Source organism: Labrus bergylta, chromosome 11, assembly GCF_963930695.1.
Source record: "Labrus bergylta chromosome 11, fLabBer1.1, whole genome shotgun sequence".
In the NCBI taxonomy this organism is placed as follows: Eukaryota; Metazoa; Chordata; class Actinopteri; order Labriformes; family Labridae; genus Labrus; species Labrus bergylta.
The window spans coordinates 21,149,715-21,162,193 of NC_089205.1; the positions used below are offsets into that span (position 1 = coordinate 21,149,715).

A 12,479-nucleotide genomic window follows, 5' to 3' on the forward strand; every position below is an offset into this window, starting at 1 on the left:
CTCTGCCCAATGCTTTTCTTTATAGATTTTTGTTACTAAAAGTGATCATTTGAATATCCTGTTAGATGTCAATGTGACACCTTTTAAGATGTCCTCATGATGTTGCATAATTCGGCTTTTAAAGCCTTGTGGACTTTGCATTTTGCGTTTAAATTGGCTCAGTGAAAGTCCTGCTCCCCTACATTTAATCTATCAGACGAGGCTGCAACCCATCAGGCTCACATAGTAATCCCAGCTGCCTCACCAGCTGCAGCAGATCTAATGGGATAAATGTTCCTCAACTAATCAGCTCCTCTTGTGAGGGTGCTGAAACTTTTGGAGGCTGACAGATTAAGTGAGAGCGTACGAAGAACAGAACCAGATAAAGTGGAGCGGATTGTTGAGCTAAAAAGGGCACAAAATAAACAGGAAGACAGCAGGATCTGGACAATCTCTCCCCTCCCTCCCTACCTCCCTCCCCCTCCGTCTCTTACATAACCTCTCACTGTCAGGAGGGTCATTTCCCCGCCTGCGCTCTTTCACAGAAGTGCTTTTCCTTTTCACTCGTTTTTTCGCGGCAAATTATGATGACTTTGTGGATCGTCATCGCTCTGGCGGTGTTAACTGGGGTAACTGGGAGCCCCAATGTGACGGTCAGTCCAGATGCGGACATGTTGGCTCATCCCAACAGCGTGCCCGAGTACGCAGTGGAGGACACAGAAATCCCTGGACAGGTGAGGAGGAAACAACCCCTATCACTTTTGTGTGTGTTTATAGTTTCTTTTTGTGTAATTGTTTTGGTGTCTGCAAAAACTACTCCTGTTTAAAATGACTGATGAAAAATTTCCATAATTCCAATGTCTGCATAACGTTGAGACAAAAAAAAAAAGATCTGCACCAAAAAAAGGTAATTTAAAAGACGGGTATATGTTTGTTGCTTTCATCTTTACATCAACTCCATTCTGTACATAGTACAAAAGTCACAACGCAGATCTTTTCACCACTTTCACAAATGCTGACTGCAGAACTGAGAGGTCAGATTGTGCTGAAAACAAAGATAATAAATATGTTCTCCACAGGGTTAAAACATCAGAGAAACAGCGGCTTAACTTGGGAAGTAAAATCTAGAATATGAAAGTTTTTTTTCACAGCTCAAAAATGTCGAGCCTAAATGTCCAGCTTCAGTAAATGGGATGGGCGGGGAGGTGAGGGAAGGTGTTCATGTCAGAGTTCAATAGTTTTCAGCTCTTCCACTTGTTCTTCTTTACAGGCAGCTGCCCCGTAGCCTCCAAGTATTTGTGGATCAGTTCCTCTTGGGTGGCTGGCAGGCAGGGCTGGTATCTGCTGTAGTCCATGGTGTACTCCCCTTTTCCCTGAAATGCAAACAAACACAAGAAGATTAAAATGTATCAAACTTGTTTACGCTCCTTTTAGTAATGGGTATCTTTATCAATCTATGTCCTGCAGATTAAGTTTGTTTTCCTCACTAAAGACTATGTGACCGTCACCCTATCACAGTATCAACATGATCCAATCAGAGTGACCCTCGGCTGTCAGCTGAGGTCCGCTCCTAGCAGCAGATTTCTGAGCGGCAGAGAGAGATTTGCAGACTTTATTTCCTGATTATCACATCTACATTGAGGAAACTGTCCTTCCCATGACTAATAAACCAAAAGCCTGAGAAAGATGGCAGACAGCAAATGAAGACTGTAACGAACATGACGGAACAACTGCAGTGTTCTTCCTCAATGATGAAGTGATACAAAACCAAGAAAAAATGAAGTGTCTCTCACTCTCGTGAAAACCAACTAAGACCATGTCTCTAAAAGCTCTGGACTATAATATACCATAAACTTTCCCTTAACCTGAAGTTATCTGGACTGTAATGGACTTAACCTACCTCTGTACAGGAGCGGAGTTCTGTAGCGTAGCCGAACATGTCGTTTAGTGGAATCTGTTGGGAGAACAAGGCTGAGATTAGTACATTCAAAAGGTGGTGAAGAATATGGGCACAAACATTAAAAGGTGACACTTTGTAAATACTTAATGCATGTGGAAAAACGATGAAACGTTGACTCACATCAGCGTATAGAGTGAAGTATCCTTCAGCTCCGTCCTGTCCTGTGATGACTCCATGCCGACGGTTCACACCAGCGATCACTGTTCCCTGAAACTCCTGAGGCGCCACGATTTCCACCGACATGATCGGCTCCAAGATGGTCGCGTTGGCCTTTTCCATGGCTGAGGAGAGCACATTAAAATAAATCGAGCGTTAACGTCCATCAAATAACAACCGAACTGGAGTTACAAAGCATGAAGCAGGGAGTGGATCCAACATCAAATCTAGTCTCCCTCACCTTGTTTTAAAGCGCCCTCTCCTGCTCGGATGAAGGAGATCTCGTTGGAGTCCACCATGTGATTGGCTCCGTCTTCCAGGAGGAATCGGACTCCTGAGATTTTGTGCCCGCTCAGGGGTCCCTTCTCACAAGCATCTCTGAAGCCCTGCAGCATGATGGTGACAAAAATGATGAAAGGACCGTTGCTTAGATTTCTTACACATTTTGAAGATATTTCACATCTTTTTATAGCCTTACAGGAAAAACAAACCTTTTCTACAGCCGGTACAAACTGCTTGGGGACGTTGGTTCCGACGGTCTGGTCTTCAAACTCCAGCTTGGTGTACTGCTCTGGTTCAAGAGGCTCAAGGACTCCCACGACTTTACCGTACTGCCCGGAGCCGCCGGACTGCTTCTTATGAGTGAAGTCGAACCTGCAGAGAAAAGGACAGGATAGGAAAATTAATGTTATTCCATTTTGACCATTAGTGAACCACTGTTCGTGTATTATGAGTTTTGGTGACTTGAAGAGATTTTTCTCAACACAAAGTATCTTCTAGTGCTTAAGTAAATAATAATATAAAGGCTCTTCTTTGTACCTTTTTTTTTTTTTTTTTTTTTTTACATGTAGTGCTGGCCAGTATGAATGAAACATGTCAGATACATCAGTGTTGTCCTTCAGACACCAGAACATCTCAACATCCACTATCACTGAAATGTCCTCCAAAATGAATTGGCAGATGAAAATCTGCATTGTTGCAGCACAAAATTACTGATTTACTAATCTTTAAAGGTAAACTGATTCAATAAGGAGGAGAAACTGTAGCAAAGAGGTCTGTCTCTTTAAAAAAAAAAAAAAAGAAAAAAAAAAAAGGGGCGGTCCTCACTGAGCACACAGGAAGAGGGAAGTAGATTTTCCACTTGCATGAGGAGCAGCTGAGTCTTTGCATCGGAGAGAGAACTTTCCACCTAACGGGGGGGAGTGGCAGCATTTTCCGTAAGCGGTAAGATTAAATTTGATCAGCTGTATGTTTCCATAGACTTCAGTATTGATACTTTATTTTCAACATTTAGTTTAAGGCACTTTTCTTACACAGAGACAAACCAACACTTAGTGACACCTGAGGGTCAAAGTCCTTCAGGAGCCCAGCCCTGCTCATGAACACATCTTCTGTTCTGATTTAGTTCCTCTCTCTCTCTCTGTCTGTCTCTGTGCTTCTCTGTCTCCCGACAGCAACAACTGTTGGTCGAGGTGGCGGCTGAGGACTATGCAATGGCTACCGGAGAGCTGAACACCAATCACTACCCGGCTCAGAGGGCGGCCAAAGTGGTCCAACACTACCTGAACACCCGCCACGGCTCTCCATTCAGGCTGTTTGGACTGCACAAGGTTCACAGTGCACACGCAGAGGTCAGCTGAGCATTTACAGTTCACAGCTGAAAATGACACTGAGGGGATAGAACATCTAAAACTATAACTTAAACAACTCTCATTGCTGACTTGTGTTTTAGGATGTGGCAGACTCTGGGAGAAAGTATCTGCTGGAGATCTCGGCTCAGGAGATAATCAGCAATGTAAGATATGCTTTTTCTTCACAAGTTGAAACTGGCGCTTACACAGATGGGCTTTAAGTCTGGAGTGATGTTTTTTTATATTTTTTTTTATCTACCCCTCTGTGCTATAACAAGTTGAACATTTTGCTCCCCTACGTCAGGCTGTCGGCTGACTGGCTGCTTTCAGGAGTTCAGGTTGTAGAACTCACAGATTGTTTGTGGAAGGACAGTTTAGGCAAATGTTAGTTTTTGTTTGAAGTGTTGCAGCTGCATACTCCTTGGCTTTAGATCGAGCAGGTCTGGCCAGGTCAAACTAAACAGAAGATTGAAGAAGGCAGTGTGGTGCAACCATGACTCACTGACTGCTATGTTAACATCTGGACAACGCCTTAAACTCTCCCTAATCTCGTCTTTTCTTATCAAACCTGCCTTCTTTCTCTTTTTTTTTTTTTGTCTGCTCTACCTCTTTCTAAAACTCCATCCAGACGACAGAGAAATGCTCTGCACAGGTTTTGTTCCCGAGGGGGGAGCGACAGGGCTTGGCGCAGGTCCAGTGCGACGAGATCCTTCAAATCAACATTACAACTCAAGAAGAGGCCTTATACCAACAGTACAAGAACAACCACGGCCTGCTGTCTGCACAACATTTACCTGGTGTGTAATGTGTCTATACGTTCTCTGAATACTCCTGCTCCTATTCAGCACCCAGACTCAAACATTGCACAACATCTGCAGCAGAAATGTTTAGCAATTTGTTATTTCAGCACCGTTTGTGGTTTTACATGAACTGTGTTCCTGTTTGATCTGCTACCACAAAATGTTTTACACCGAGTGATTATAGAACTGTACACTGTAAGTAAATTAATAACACTGCTACTTTCACACCGACAGATAGCCACGGACACATTGATCCAGACATGAGGCCTTTCTGGCACCTCGGCATCGTGGCCTCCAGCTTTGTCATGCTGAATGAATCCAATGAGAACACTCTGTACAACATGGCTCAGGTGGCCAATATCACACAGCTGGTGGGTTTTTATTACCTCTTGTTGTCTGCTCATTCATTGATTTGTTTCTTTTACAACAACATGCTCCATTAATTTAGGACTTAAGTATTCCCTTATGGCTCTTCTGAAAGCATATAAGGCAGACATGAAGCTTCAAGTGAGAAAGAAGGATATTTATATTGAACTAAGTTTCTATCCTTCGCTTCATTTTCCTATTTCTCCTGCAGGTGACCGAAAACGAGCAGCTGAAGTTTGACTCGCACATACTGCTCCATGAGATGGTGTCCCAAGTAAATATGAATTATTGTCTTTGAAATATTAGTTATAGTTGCATGTCACCGTTATATTTTTTTATCATCCAGCTTAATGAAACTCTTTTTAAAATGACCAACAGATACAACAGTGCTCGTCCAGAGCTTTGGCTTCACATTTGTTTTTCAGACTAATACAAAAAGTGTCAATTAATCACATTAACATGGTTTAAATCAGCATATATATAATCGTATTAAACCATTTAGAAAGCTGTTAATGGTATAAATGTTCAACATTTCAGCAGAACTACTTGATAATGTGGCTAATGACTTAAAAACTAGTGACGTCTTACAGTTGAGTGTTCTTGGATTTGTTAGTTGAGAAGAACTCTTGCGTGTTTTACTCCCTGATATGTGTTAGTCTCTCACTGTGACTTTCTTTTGCAGGAAATCATTCACTGGAAACTGCAGTTCACCTGGTCTCCTCCAGAGGGAGTAAGAGTGCAGCACATGGAGCAGCTGCCACACCGCCATGAATCGGAAAAACTTAACAACACAAACTAAACTGCACACTGCTATAACAACCAAAACAACATATTGACGCTCACAGTTTATATTGAAACGCCATGTCATGATGTCAGTCATTAGGGTTATAATAAGATTATACTTACATTTGACTACTTTTTCAGTACCTTTGGTTGCTATTGTATTTTAGCTTAAATAAACTGTTTGTACAGACTGCTGCCTCAGTTTGTGTGAGAATGTGTTTGAGAGGAGAGTCGAACTTACGATACAGGACCGGTGATGGACTCCCTGAACGCCACTTTGGGTTTTCCCATCACACAGGAACAGTTGTATTCCCTCTCCATCCTCTGAAAAACAAAGCAAGAATGAGCATCAATAGAAAAGAAACATGTCAGATGTATCAGGCTTAAAGGGGAATATTTTAGAAACTAAGGACACAAAATATTTCATGCAGAGATTAAGACAATGGAAGCAAAACCCAAACAGCACTGGAAACCGTTAATTGAGATCTAAACTTCAACAAATTAAAATTAACTACATCTAAAGCATCATCGTTAAAGTAAAAAATGTGTCCCTTCAGCAGCTTCAACCCTGTCTTGTTTAATGCAGGCTCTCTTTTATTAACCATGCACATAACCTAAGTGTCACTCTATCTCAAATGGTACCTGGGAGTAGATTTCAAGATGCAGCTCGCCCATCCCTGAGATGATGGTTTCTTTGCTCTCTGTGTCAAAATGCACTCTGAACGTTGGATCTTCTCTTGTGAATCGGTTAATACCTTTAGAGAATTTATCCAGATCGTTCTGGAAAGAGGGGAGAAGAGTTGATAGATGCAGTTCAGGCTTTAGAGTCTGATATTAAAAGTTCATGTGTAAATAGATGGGTTTTTTTTTTTTTACCTTGTTTGCGGGCTTCATTGCCATGGAAATAACAGGCTCTGGGACATGAATGGACTCCTGTGGGACGAAAAGATGACAAATGAACACAAGATTCCACTTTAAGATTACAGAAAGTAGAGAAGAATCTTATAACTTTTCTTTCTCTTTCTTATCTGAATACTTAAAATAAAATACTCACCATGGAGAGGTTAGCACTGGTCCGGGATGTAAACGTGTCTCCGCTGGCACAGTCGATCCCAAACAGAGCACAAATATCTCCTGCGTATACCTCATCAACATCCTAGACCAGGGGAATAATAATATATTAATATAATAATAATTACTGAGCTGATGAAGGGGTGTTGTTTTTAGTAGAAGCATAAGAAACAGTCTCCTGTCTTGTTTTGACACAAGAAGGATGGAAACATGTTACTTTGGTCTCACAGGGGATGCGGTCGACTTCTAAAAGAGGAACCTAACAATTCTGACTGGTCATGTTCGTCTGATATTCAAACTGCAAACCGCAGGTGGAAAACTGTGACCTTTCACTACCTGCTGACATTCTCACCTCCATCTGGTCAGCGTGGAGGCAAACGAGCCTCTGAACTCTGACTTTTTTGCCCGTGCGTGTGTTGTAGATGTACTCCCCCTTCTTCAGGCAGCCCTGGTATACGCGCACATACGTCAGCTGGCCGAATCTCCCTGCCTGTTAATGAGAGACGCGTCAGGAAACAACAAATTGGCACATTTCGAAACCTTCCTGTTGAGCAAAATTGCAGAAGTAAAAAATAAAAAGCGCAATTTCTCACCTCCAGTTTGAAGGCCAGACCAACATAAGGCTTCTCAGAGTCTCTTGTTGGGTCCATTTCAATCTTTTTTGCTTCACTGGAGTTTCTACAAGGGAGAAAAACACTGACGTTACACAAAAAGTTCCTCAAGAAAGATTTAAGATTAATATTCATTTCATTGGTTATTTATTGGTTTTAACCGAGTAGACTGACAACTCCGGTCCATACTCACTCTTCATTTAGGATTGCATAGTTCTTAACTTCGGTGGGGTTGGGCAGGTAATCCAGCACGGCGTCCAGGAGAGGCTGGACTCCTTTGTTCTTCAGAGCTGTGCCCACCAACACTGGAGAGAAGAGACGCTGCACTGTGGCCCTGCGGATCGCAGCCTGGTGATGAGTGCAGAGACGAGAGATTCAGGGGAGTGCTGGGAAACCAAACGACTTCACAAAGACACGTGTGATTTTTGTAAACATCGCATTTGAGGATTTTTAAGGGTTTTAAAGGGGCGGGTTGCTGAATCAAAATGATCACACAATCACATGTTTTAAAGGTAGAGACATTTAAAATAAGGGGCTAAATCCATCTCTTAGTGCAGCTACAATCAAATTCTGGATACATTGCTGAATATTATGCACTTACATTGAAAGGATCATACTGACTTTGGTAACTCTCTGACTTTCCATTAAGAGCCATCTCCATCGGTTAGTCTTTTTTACTTTATTTTTTTCTAAAACATGGGTTTAAGAGTGAACTAAAAACAACCTACTGAATGCCATTATGTAAGCTATGTCTTTGTTTGCATGTTTGCATCATATTTGAACATTAAGCTCAAAGCTGTAGACTGTAGACTAGTCTTGTTTACTAGTTCAACCAAAAGTTTGTTTTGAAGGTTATTTTTAACCCCAACGTGAGTCATAGTTGTAAGTCAGAGTTTTAAAAAGGAAGTTGTGAGCTATTCTTTTCAAGAGAGAGGTTATTACAGTTCATGTTTCTTAAAACATTATGGACTTTGTTATTATCGAACATTGAATATAGAATTTCACACATATACATAGTTTGTCAGAATCCATCCCAGTGATAGCATTGACATATCAGTATTTTTTACCCTTTTAAATGTTGCTGCTAGTGGGTTTAAAGGATGCAAACCTTCAAATCTGCATTCGTTGGGACCTTTTCCTCCAAGAACATCTCTCCCAACGTCTCATCAGCATTAGCAACACACTCCACCAGCTCCTGTCTTCTGTCTGCAGCTTCCGCCCGGAAATCTGCCGGGATCTCATCATAGCGGATACTTTGACTGCAGGGAGAGAAAAACAACGGAATAAGCATCATGTTGTTCAGGAATCTCAGAAGTTGTGAAGCAGGGAGAAACCAGATGTGGATATTTTGCGTTGATGTCTACAGCTCTTGTATTCTGATGTAAAGCTGTCGCCTATCAGCCTATATCATGGTAAAAACAAACCATTCCTTGCTACTAGAAACAGGGGCAGAAGTTCAAAATGTTCTAGGCTTCAGATCAAAATGATCCATTATAGTATATAACAGAGAATAATCTATTCATTGTGAAGTAAAAACAGGTTGAATCCCTCACCCAAAAGGTCCGTCAAAGTACATGCTCCGCTCCTCTACAAGGTCAATGATGCCCTTTACGTTTCCCTCCAGGCCGATGGGGATGCTCACAAAGGCTGCATTGTGGTTCAGCTTAGTTCTGAAAAAGACAAAAAAAAAAGGCGTGACAAAAACTCGTCAGAAGGATGGAACTGAAAACAGGAAGGAAAACAACAGATGATTACAACGTTATTTTGGAACGTTAACTTAATATTAAACTGAAGCTGTGGCTTTTGAGCCTTGGATTTCAGCATAAGAAACACCCCGTATGAGTCCGAGTTGATTTTCCCTTTTCATTTATAATAATAATATTATTATTATTATTATTATTATTAATAATAAGAATAAAAATATATATTTGCAATGCACTTTACATTTTTGGAAAAAATCTCAAAGTGCTACAGAGATTATAAATAAAATAATAAATCATCAGAATAAAACATTGGAATTATAGCAGCCATGTCTATTGGTAACTAAAAAAAAGAATCAACCAAAAGCTTCAGGAAAAGCAAATTGGACACATGCAGAAGTGATTAACACGCAAACAATGTGCGAAAGTAACTTTTGATTTGTGTCTCCTCTTCTCGCTGTAAATGAGGGAAACCTCAGTGTCTGTCGTGTTAAAATAAAAGTTTTGAATAGAACTGAACTGATCTTGATCTACACTGTGATCCCATCAAGATCAGAGCTTCATCGTGTAATATCAGGATGAAGTTTTAAATAGATTTTGTTGATTTTATAAATATAACATAACAGCACTATTATAAGTACATTATCAAGTGAGAAATATCATCACCAGCGTCATGTGTAGCTGATGAGGAGCATGTTTGTATGAACGGCTACCATACCTCATCTGCTGTAGGGCTCGGCTGGGGTTGGCGCCCATGCGGTCCAACTTGTTGATGAAGGTGAGGAAGGGGACGTTGTAGCGTTTCATCTGTCTGTTTACCGTCATGGTCTGACACTGGACTCCACCCACAGCACACAGAACCAGAACAGCTCCGTCCAGCACTCGCAGCGCTCGCTCCACTTCAATGGTGAAATCCACGTGACCTGGAGGAAAGGGACGGGGCGGTGAAAAGGCAATTCTTTTCATATTTAAGGTGCAATGCTGGGAAATATATATATATATATATATAGACATATTTATATATATTTTCAAACAAGATATAGGGTAAGATAATATCGTTAATATCGATATAGTTTAAGTTGCATTAAAATAACGTTACAGAGGTGACCTGGCACTCATCTCAATGATGATGACTGACTGTCTGTCCCTCTTAACCCTGTTCCTCCTCTCTCTCTCTCTCTCTCTCTCTTTTATTGTATTTAAGGAACATTTTTATTTTACAATATTACTTTTTAAATTCACAAACAGGTAGTTTATTTTTCCATGTGTTTTCACTGTTAATAAAATACATATCGATACATGTCGAGTATCGCCATTCAGCTAAACAATATTGAGATATGAGTTTTGGTCCATATCGCCCAGCCCTAGTACAGAGTCTTCATTTTAGTCACTTACCCAGTAACATAATGCAAAGATGTAGTACAGATAAAAAAAAAAACATAATGGCAGACTATTATATGAAAAAGAACATTATTGGGTTCTTATGCCAAAATCACTGTTTAAGAATATTCATCTCCAAAGTACGAGTTAAGGTGAAGTTGTGCATAAAGGGGCAATCCATTTTTTAAAGTTTACTAATCAAGGTCCCTTCTTCTCAGTCTGTTAAAACTTTTCTATGATGTCTTTGAGGCCCTGGAAGGGTCTTAGACATTATTCCTCATGAGGACATCAACAGGGTTATCTTTGCTTAGGTTTTGTCATGACAAAATGATGGTTGGGACGATTGTTTCTGTTTGAAAACGATGACTTATAAGATGGTTTCTACACTGATCAGAGCTCTCAAGAACTGCCGTCAATGCTGTGCTTTGCCTCTGGTCACTTCCTGTCAGCACCTGTGTGTCCAATCGGACTCAAAGCTGATCGTTTGCTCTTACTGACATTGTTCCCTTTTTTTCCCTAGAGCCTTGCTTGTGTTGTACTTACTCTCTGATGTACGTTGCTTTGGATAAAAGCGTCTGCTAAGTGAATTGAATTGTAGGCAAATACACACGAGAGAACCCTTGATACAGAGCCAAGGCATTTGGTTTGAATGACATCTGATACAGAGAGATTATCATGCTGCATCAAGGGAAATGCACAAGCAAATAAGGGGAATGAAAGTCATCTTTGCTTCTTTTTACCTCTAAATTAACAGAAGATGGGGAGGAGGGAGGGGGGGGGGGGGGGGGTCAATGGGTCTGTGTTCAAAAGGGCCCCAGGTAAACTTTTACTACCTGGTGTGTCAATGATGTTGATGTTGTGATCCTTCCACACGGTGTATGTCGCAGCTGACTGGATGGTGATCCCCCTCTGTCTCTCAAGCTCCATAGAATCCATGGTGGCCCCAACACCGTCCTTCCCCTTCACCTGAACGATCAAGCGCTTAGTTAATAGAGAACTATATAACACGAACATAACCTGACAGCATTTTCATACATTAAGAGTCCACCTGTCCAGCTCTCACCTCGTGGATCTCTGCTATTTTGCCGGTGTAGTAGAGGACACGCTCGGTCAGGGTGGTCTTCCCCGAGTCGATGTGAGCCGAGATCCCGATGTTTCGGATCCTTTCGTTGGGAAAGATCCCGGATGAACATGCCCGACAGCTGTTAACGAGCAACTATGAAGGTGAAACAAGAAAAAAAAATCAATATTCAGGCCCATTTCTGCTTGTTTGATTGTGCAAAATGGAAAGATGTGACAGAATCGAGGCTGTACCTTTTTCAGAGTGACGCCACCTGGTGCCAAAAGATGCGTTTTCCCCAAAGCAAGGCCCGCTTTAAGTACTCTCATTTTGACAACTGTTTAGTTGGACTTAGGGTTTTCGTGGTCCTTCTTTTACGCAACCCACCCCCCCTGGGACACTGACAACCCGGTGAATGTCACGCCGGGGCCCTGCTCGTTGAGATTGAGAGACGCTACTTCCGCGTCTACGGACAGCCAGATGCACCAAACTTAAGAACCGTTGCGTTTAAGAATACGAGACGTTTCTATGGAAGCCTGTTTCCGCCAGTTAATAAAATAAAAATGAAAACTTGGCTTTGTTGATATATATATATATATATATATATATATATATATATATATATATATATATATATATTTTTTTTTTTTTTGCCCATTAAAAATCGAAATTATGAGATAAAAACTTTGATACTTTGAATCTTTCATTATGTATTATCTGCAAGTCATGCAGTACCATATGGAAGCCCATTCTGCCAGTTAAAAAAATAAAAATGAAAATAATAAAGTCATAACAATGAGATAAAAAGTCATAATTATGAGATATAAAGTCAGAATTATGAGATATAAAGTCGAAATTATGAGATAAAAAGTCAAAATTATGAGATATAAAGTCAAAATTATGAGATAAAAAGTTTGATAAGTGTGAATGTGCTCCAGCTGGCATTACAGTCCCAACATCCCCTCACTCGCCCAGTCATTTA

General features: G+C 40.9%; 2 protein-coding genes across 2 annotated transcripts; one reads left to right on the forward strand and one right to left on the reverse strand.

Moving 5' to 3' along the window:
- Nucleotides 1-161: 161 nt before the first annotated feature.
- On the forward strand, nt 162-5,865 carry lxn (latexin). Its single transcript, XM_020636160.3, has 7 exons — nt 162-713; nt 3,550-3,726; nt 3,828-3,890; nt 4,355-4,523; nt 4,761-4,897; nt 5,104-5,166; nt 5,575-5,865. The coding sequence occupies exons 1-7, from the start codon at nt 564-566 to the stop codon at nt 5,689-5,691; spliced, it is 876 nt and encodes a 291-aa protein (XP_020491816.2). The 5' UTR covers nt 162-563; the 3' UTR covers nt 5,692-5,865.
- On the reverse strand, nt 873-11,962 carry gfm1 (G elongation factor, mitochondrial 1). Its single transcript, XM_020636159.3, has 18 exons — nt 11,752-11,962; nt 11,501-11,653; nt 11,271-11,403; nt 9,776-9,980; nt 8,911-9,027; nt 8,466-8,616; nt 7,551-7,705; nt 7,340-7,424; nt 7,099-7,236; nt 6,730-6,831; nt 6,552-6,608; nt 6,318-6,455; nt 5,917-5,999; nt 2,587-2,749; nt 2,337-2,481; nt 2,060-2,220; nt 1,880-1,933; nt 873-1,352 (listed from the first exon to the last, which is right to left on the reverse strand). Exons 1-18 carry the CDS (start codon nt 11,824-11,826, stop codon nt 1,221-1,223), a joined length of 2,247 nt encoding a protein of 748 aa, XP_020491815.2. The 5' UTR covers nt 11,827-11,962; the 3' UTR covers nt 873-1,220.
- Between the last annotated feature and the right edge of the window lie 517 nt (nt 11,963-12,479).

Coding starts and splice junctions, on each gene's coding strand:
- lxn (XM_020636160.3), top strand. CDS start 564: ATGATGACTTTGTGGATCGTCATCGCTCTGGCGGTGTTAACTGGGGTA. Junction 4,898..5,103: donor TGGCCAATATCACACAGCTG/GTGGGTTTTTAT, acceptor TTTCTCCTGCAG/GTGACCGAAAACGAGCAGCT. Junction 5,167..5,574: donor TCCATGAGATGGTGTCCCAA/GTAAATATGAAT, acceptor TTTCTTTTGCAG/GAAATCATTCACTGGAAACT.
- gfm1 (XM_020636159.3), bottom strand. CDS start 11,826: ATGAGAGTACTTAAAGCGGGCCTTGCTTTGGGGAAAACGCATCTTTTG. Junction 7,237..7,339: donor GTCTGGCCTTCAAACTGGAG/GTGAGAAATTGC, acceptor TCTCATTAACAG/GCAGGGAGATTCGGCCAGCT. Junction 6,832..7,098: donor TCCACGCTGACCAGATGGAG/GTGAGAATGTCA, acceptor CCCCTGGTCTAG/GATGTTGATGAGGTATACGC.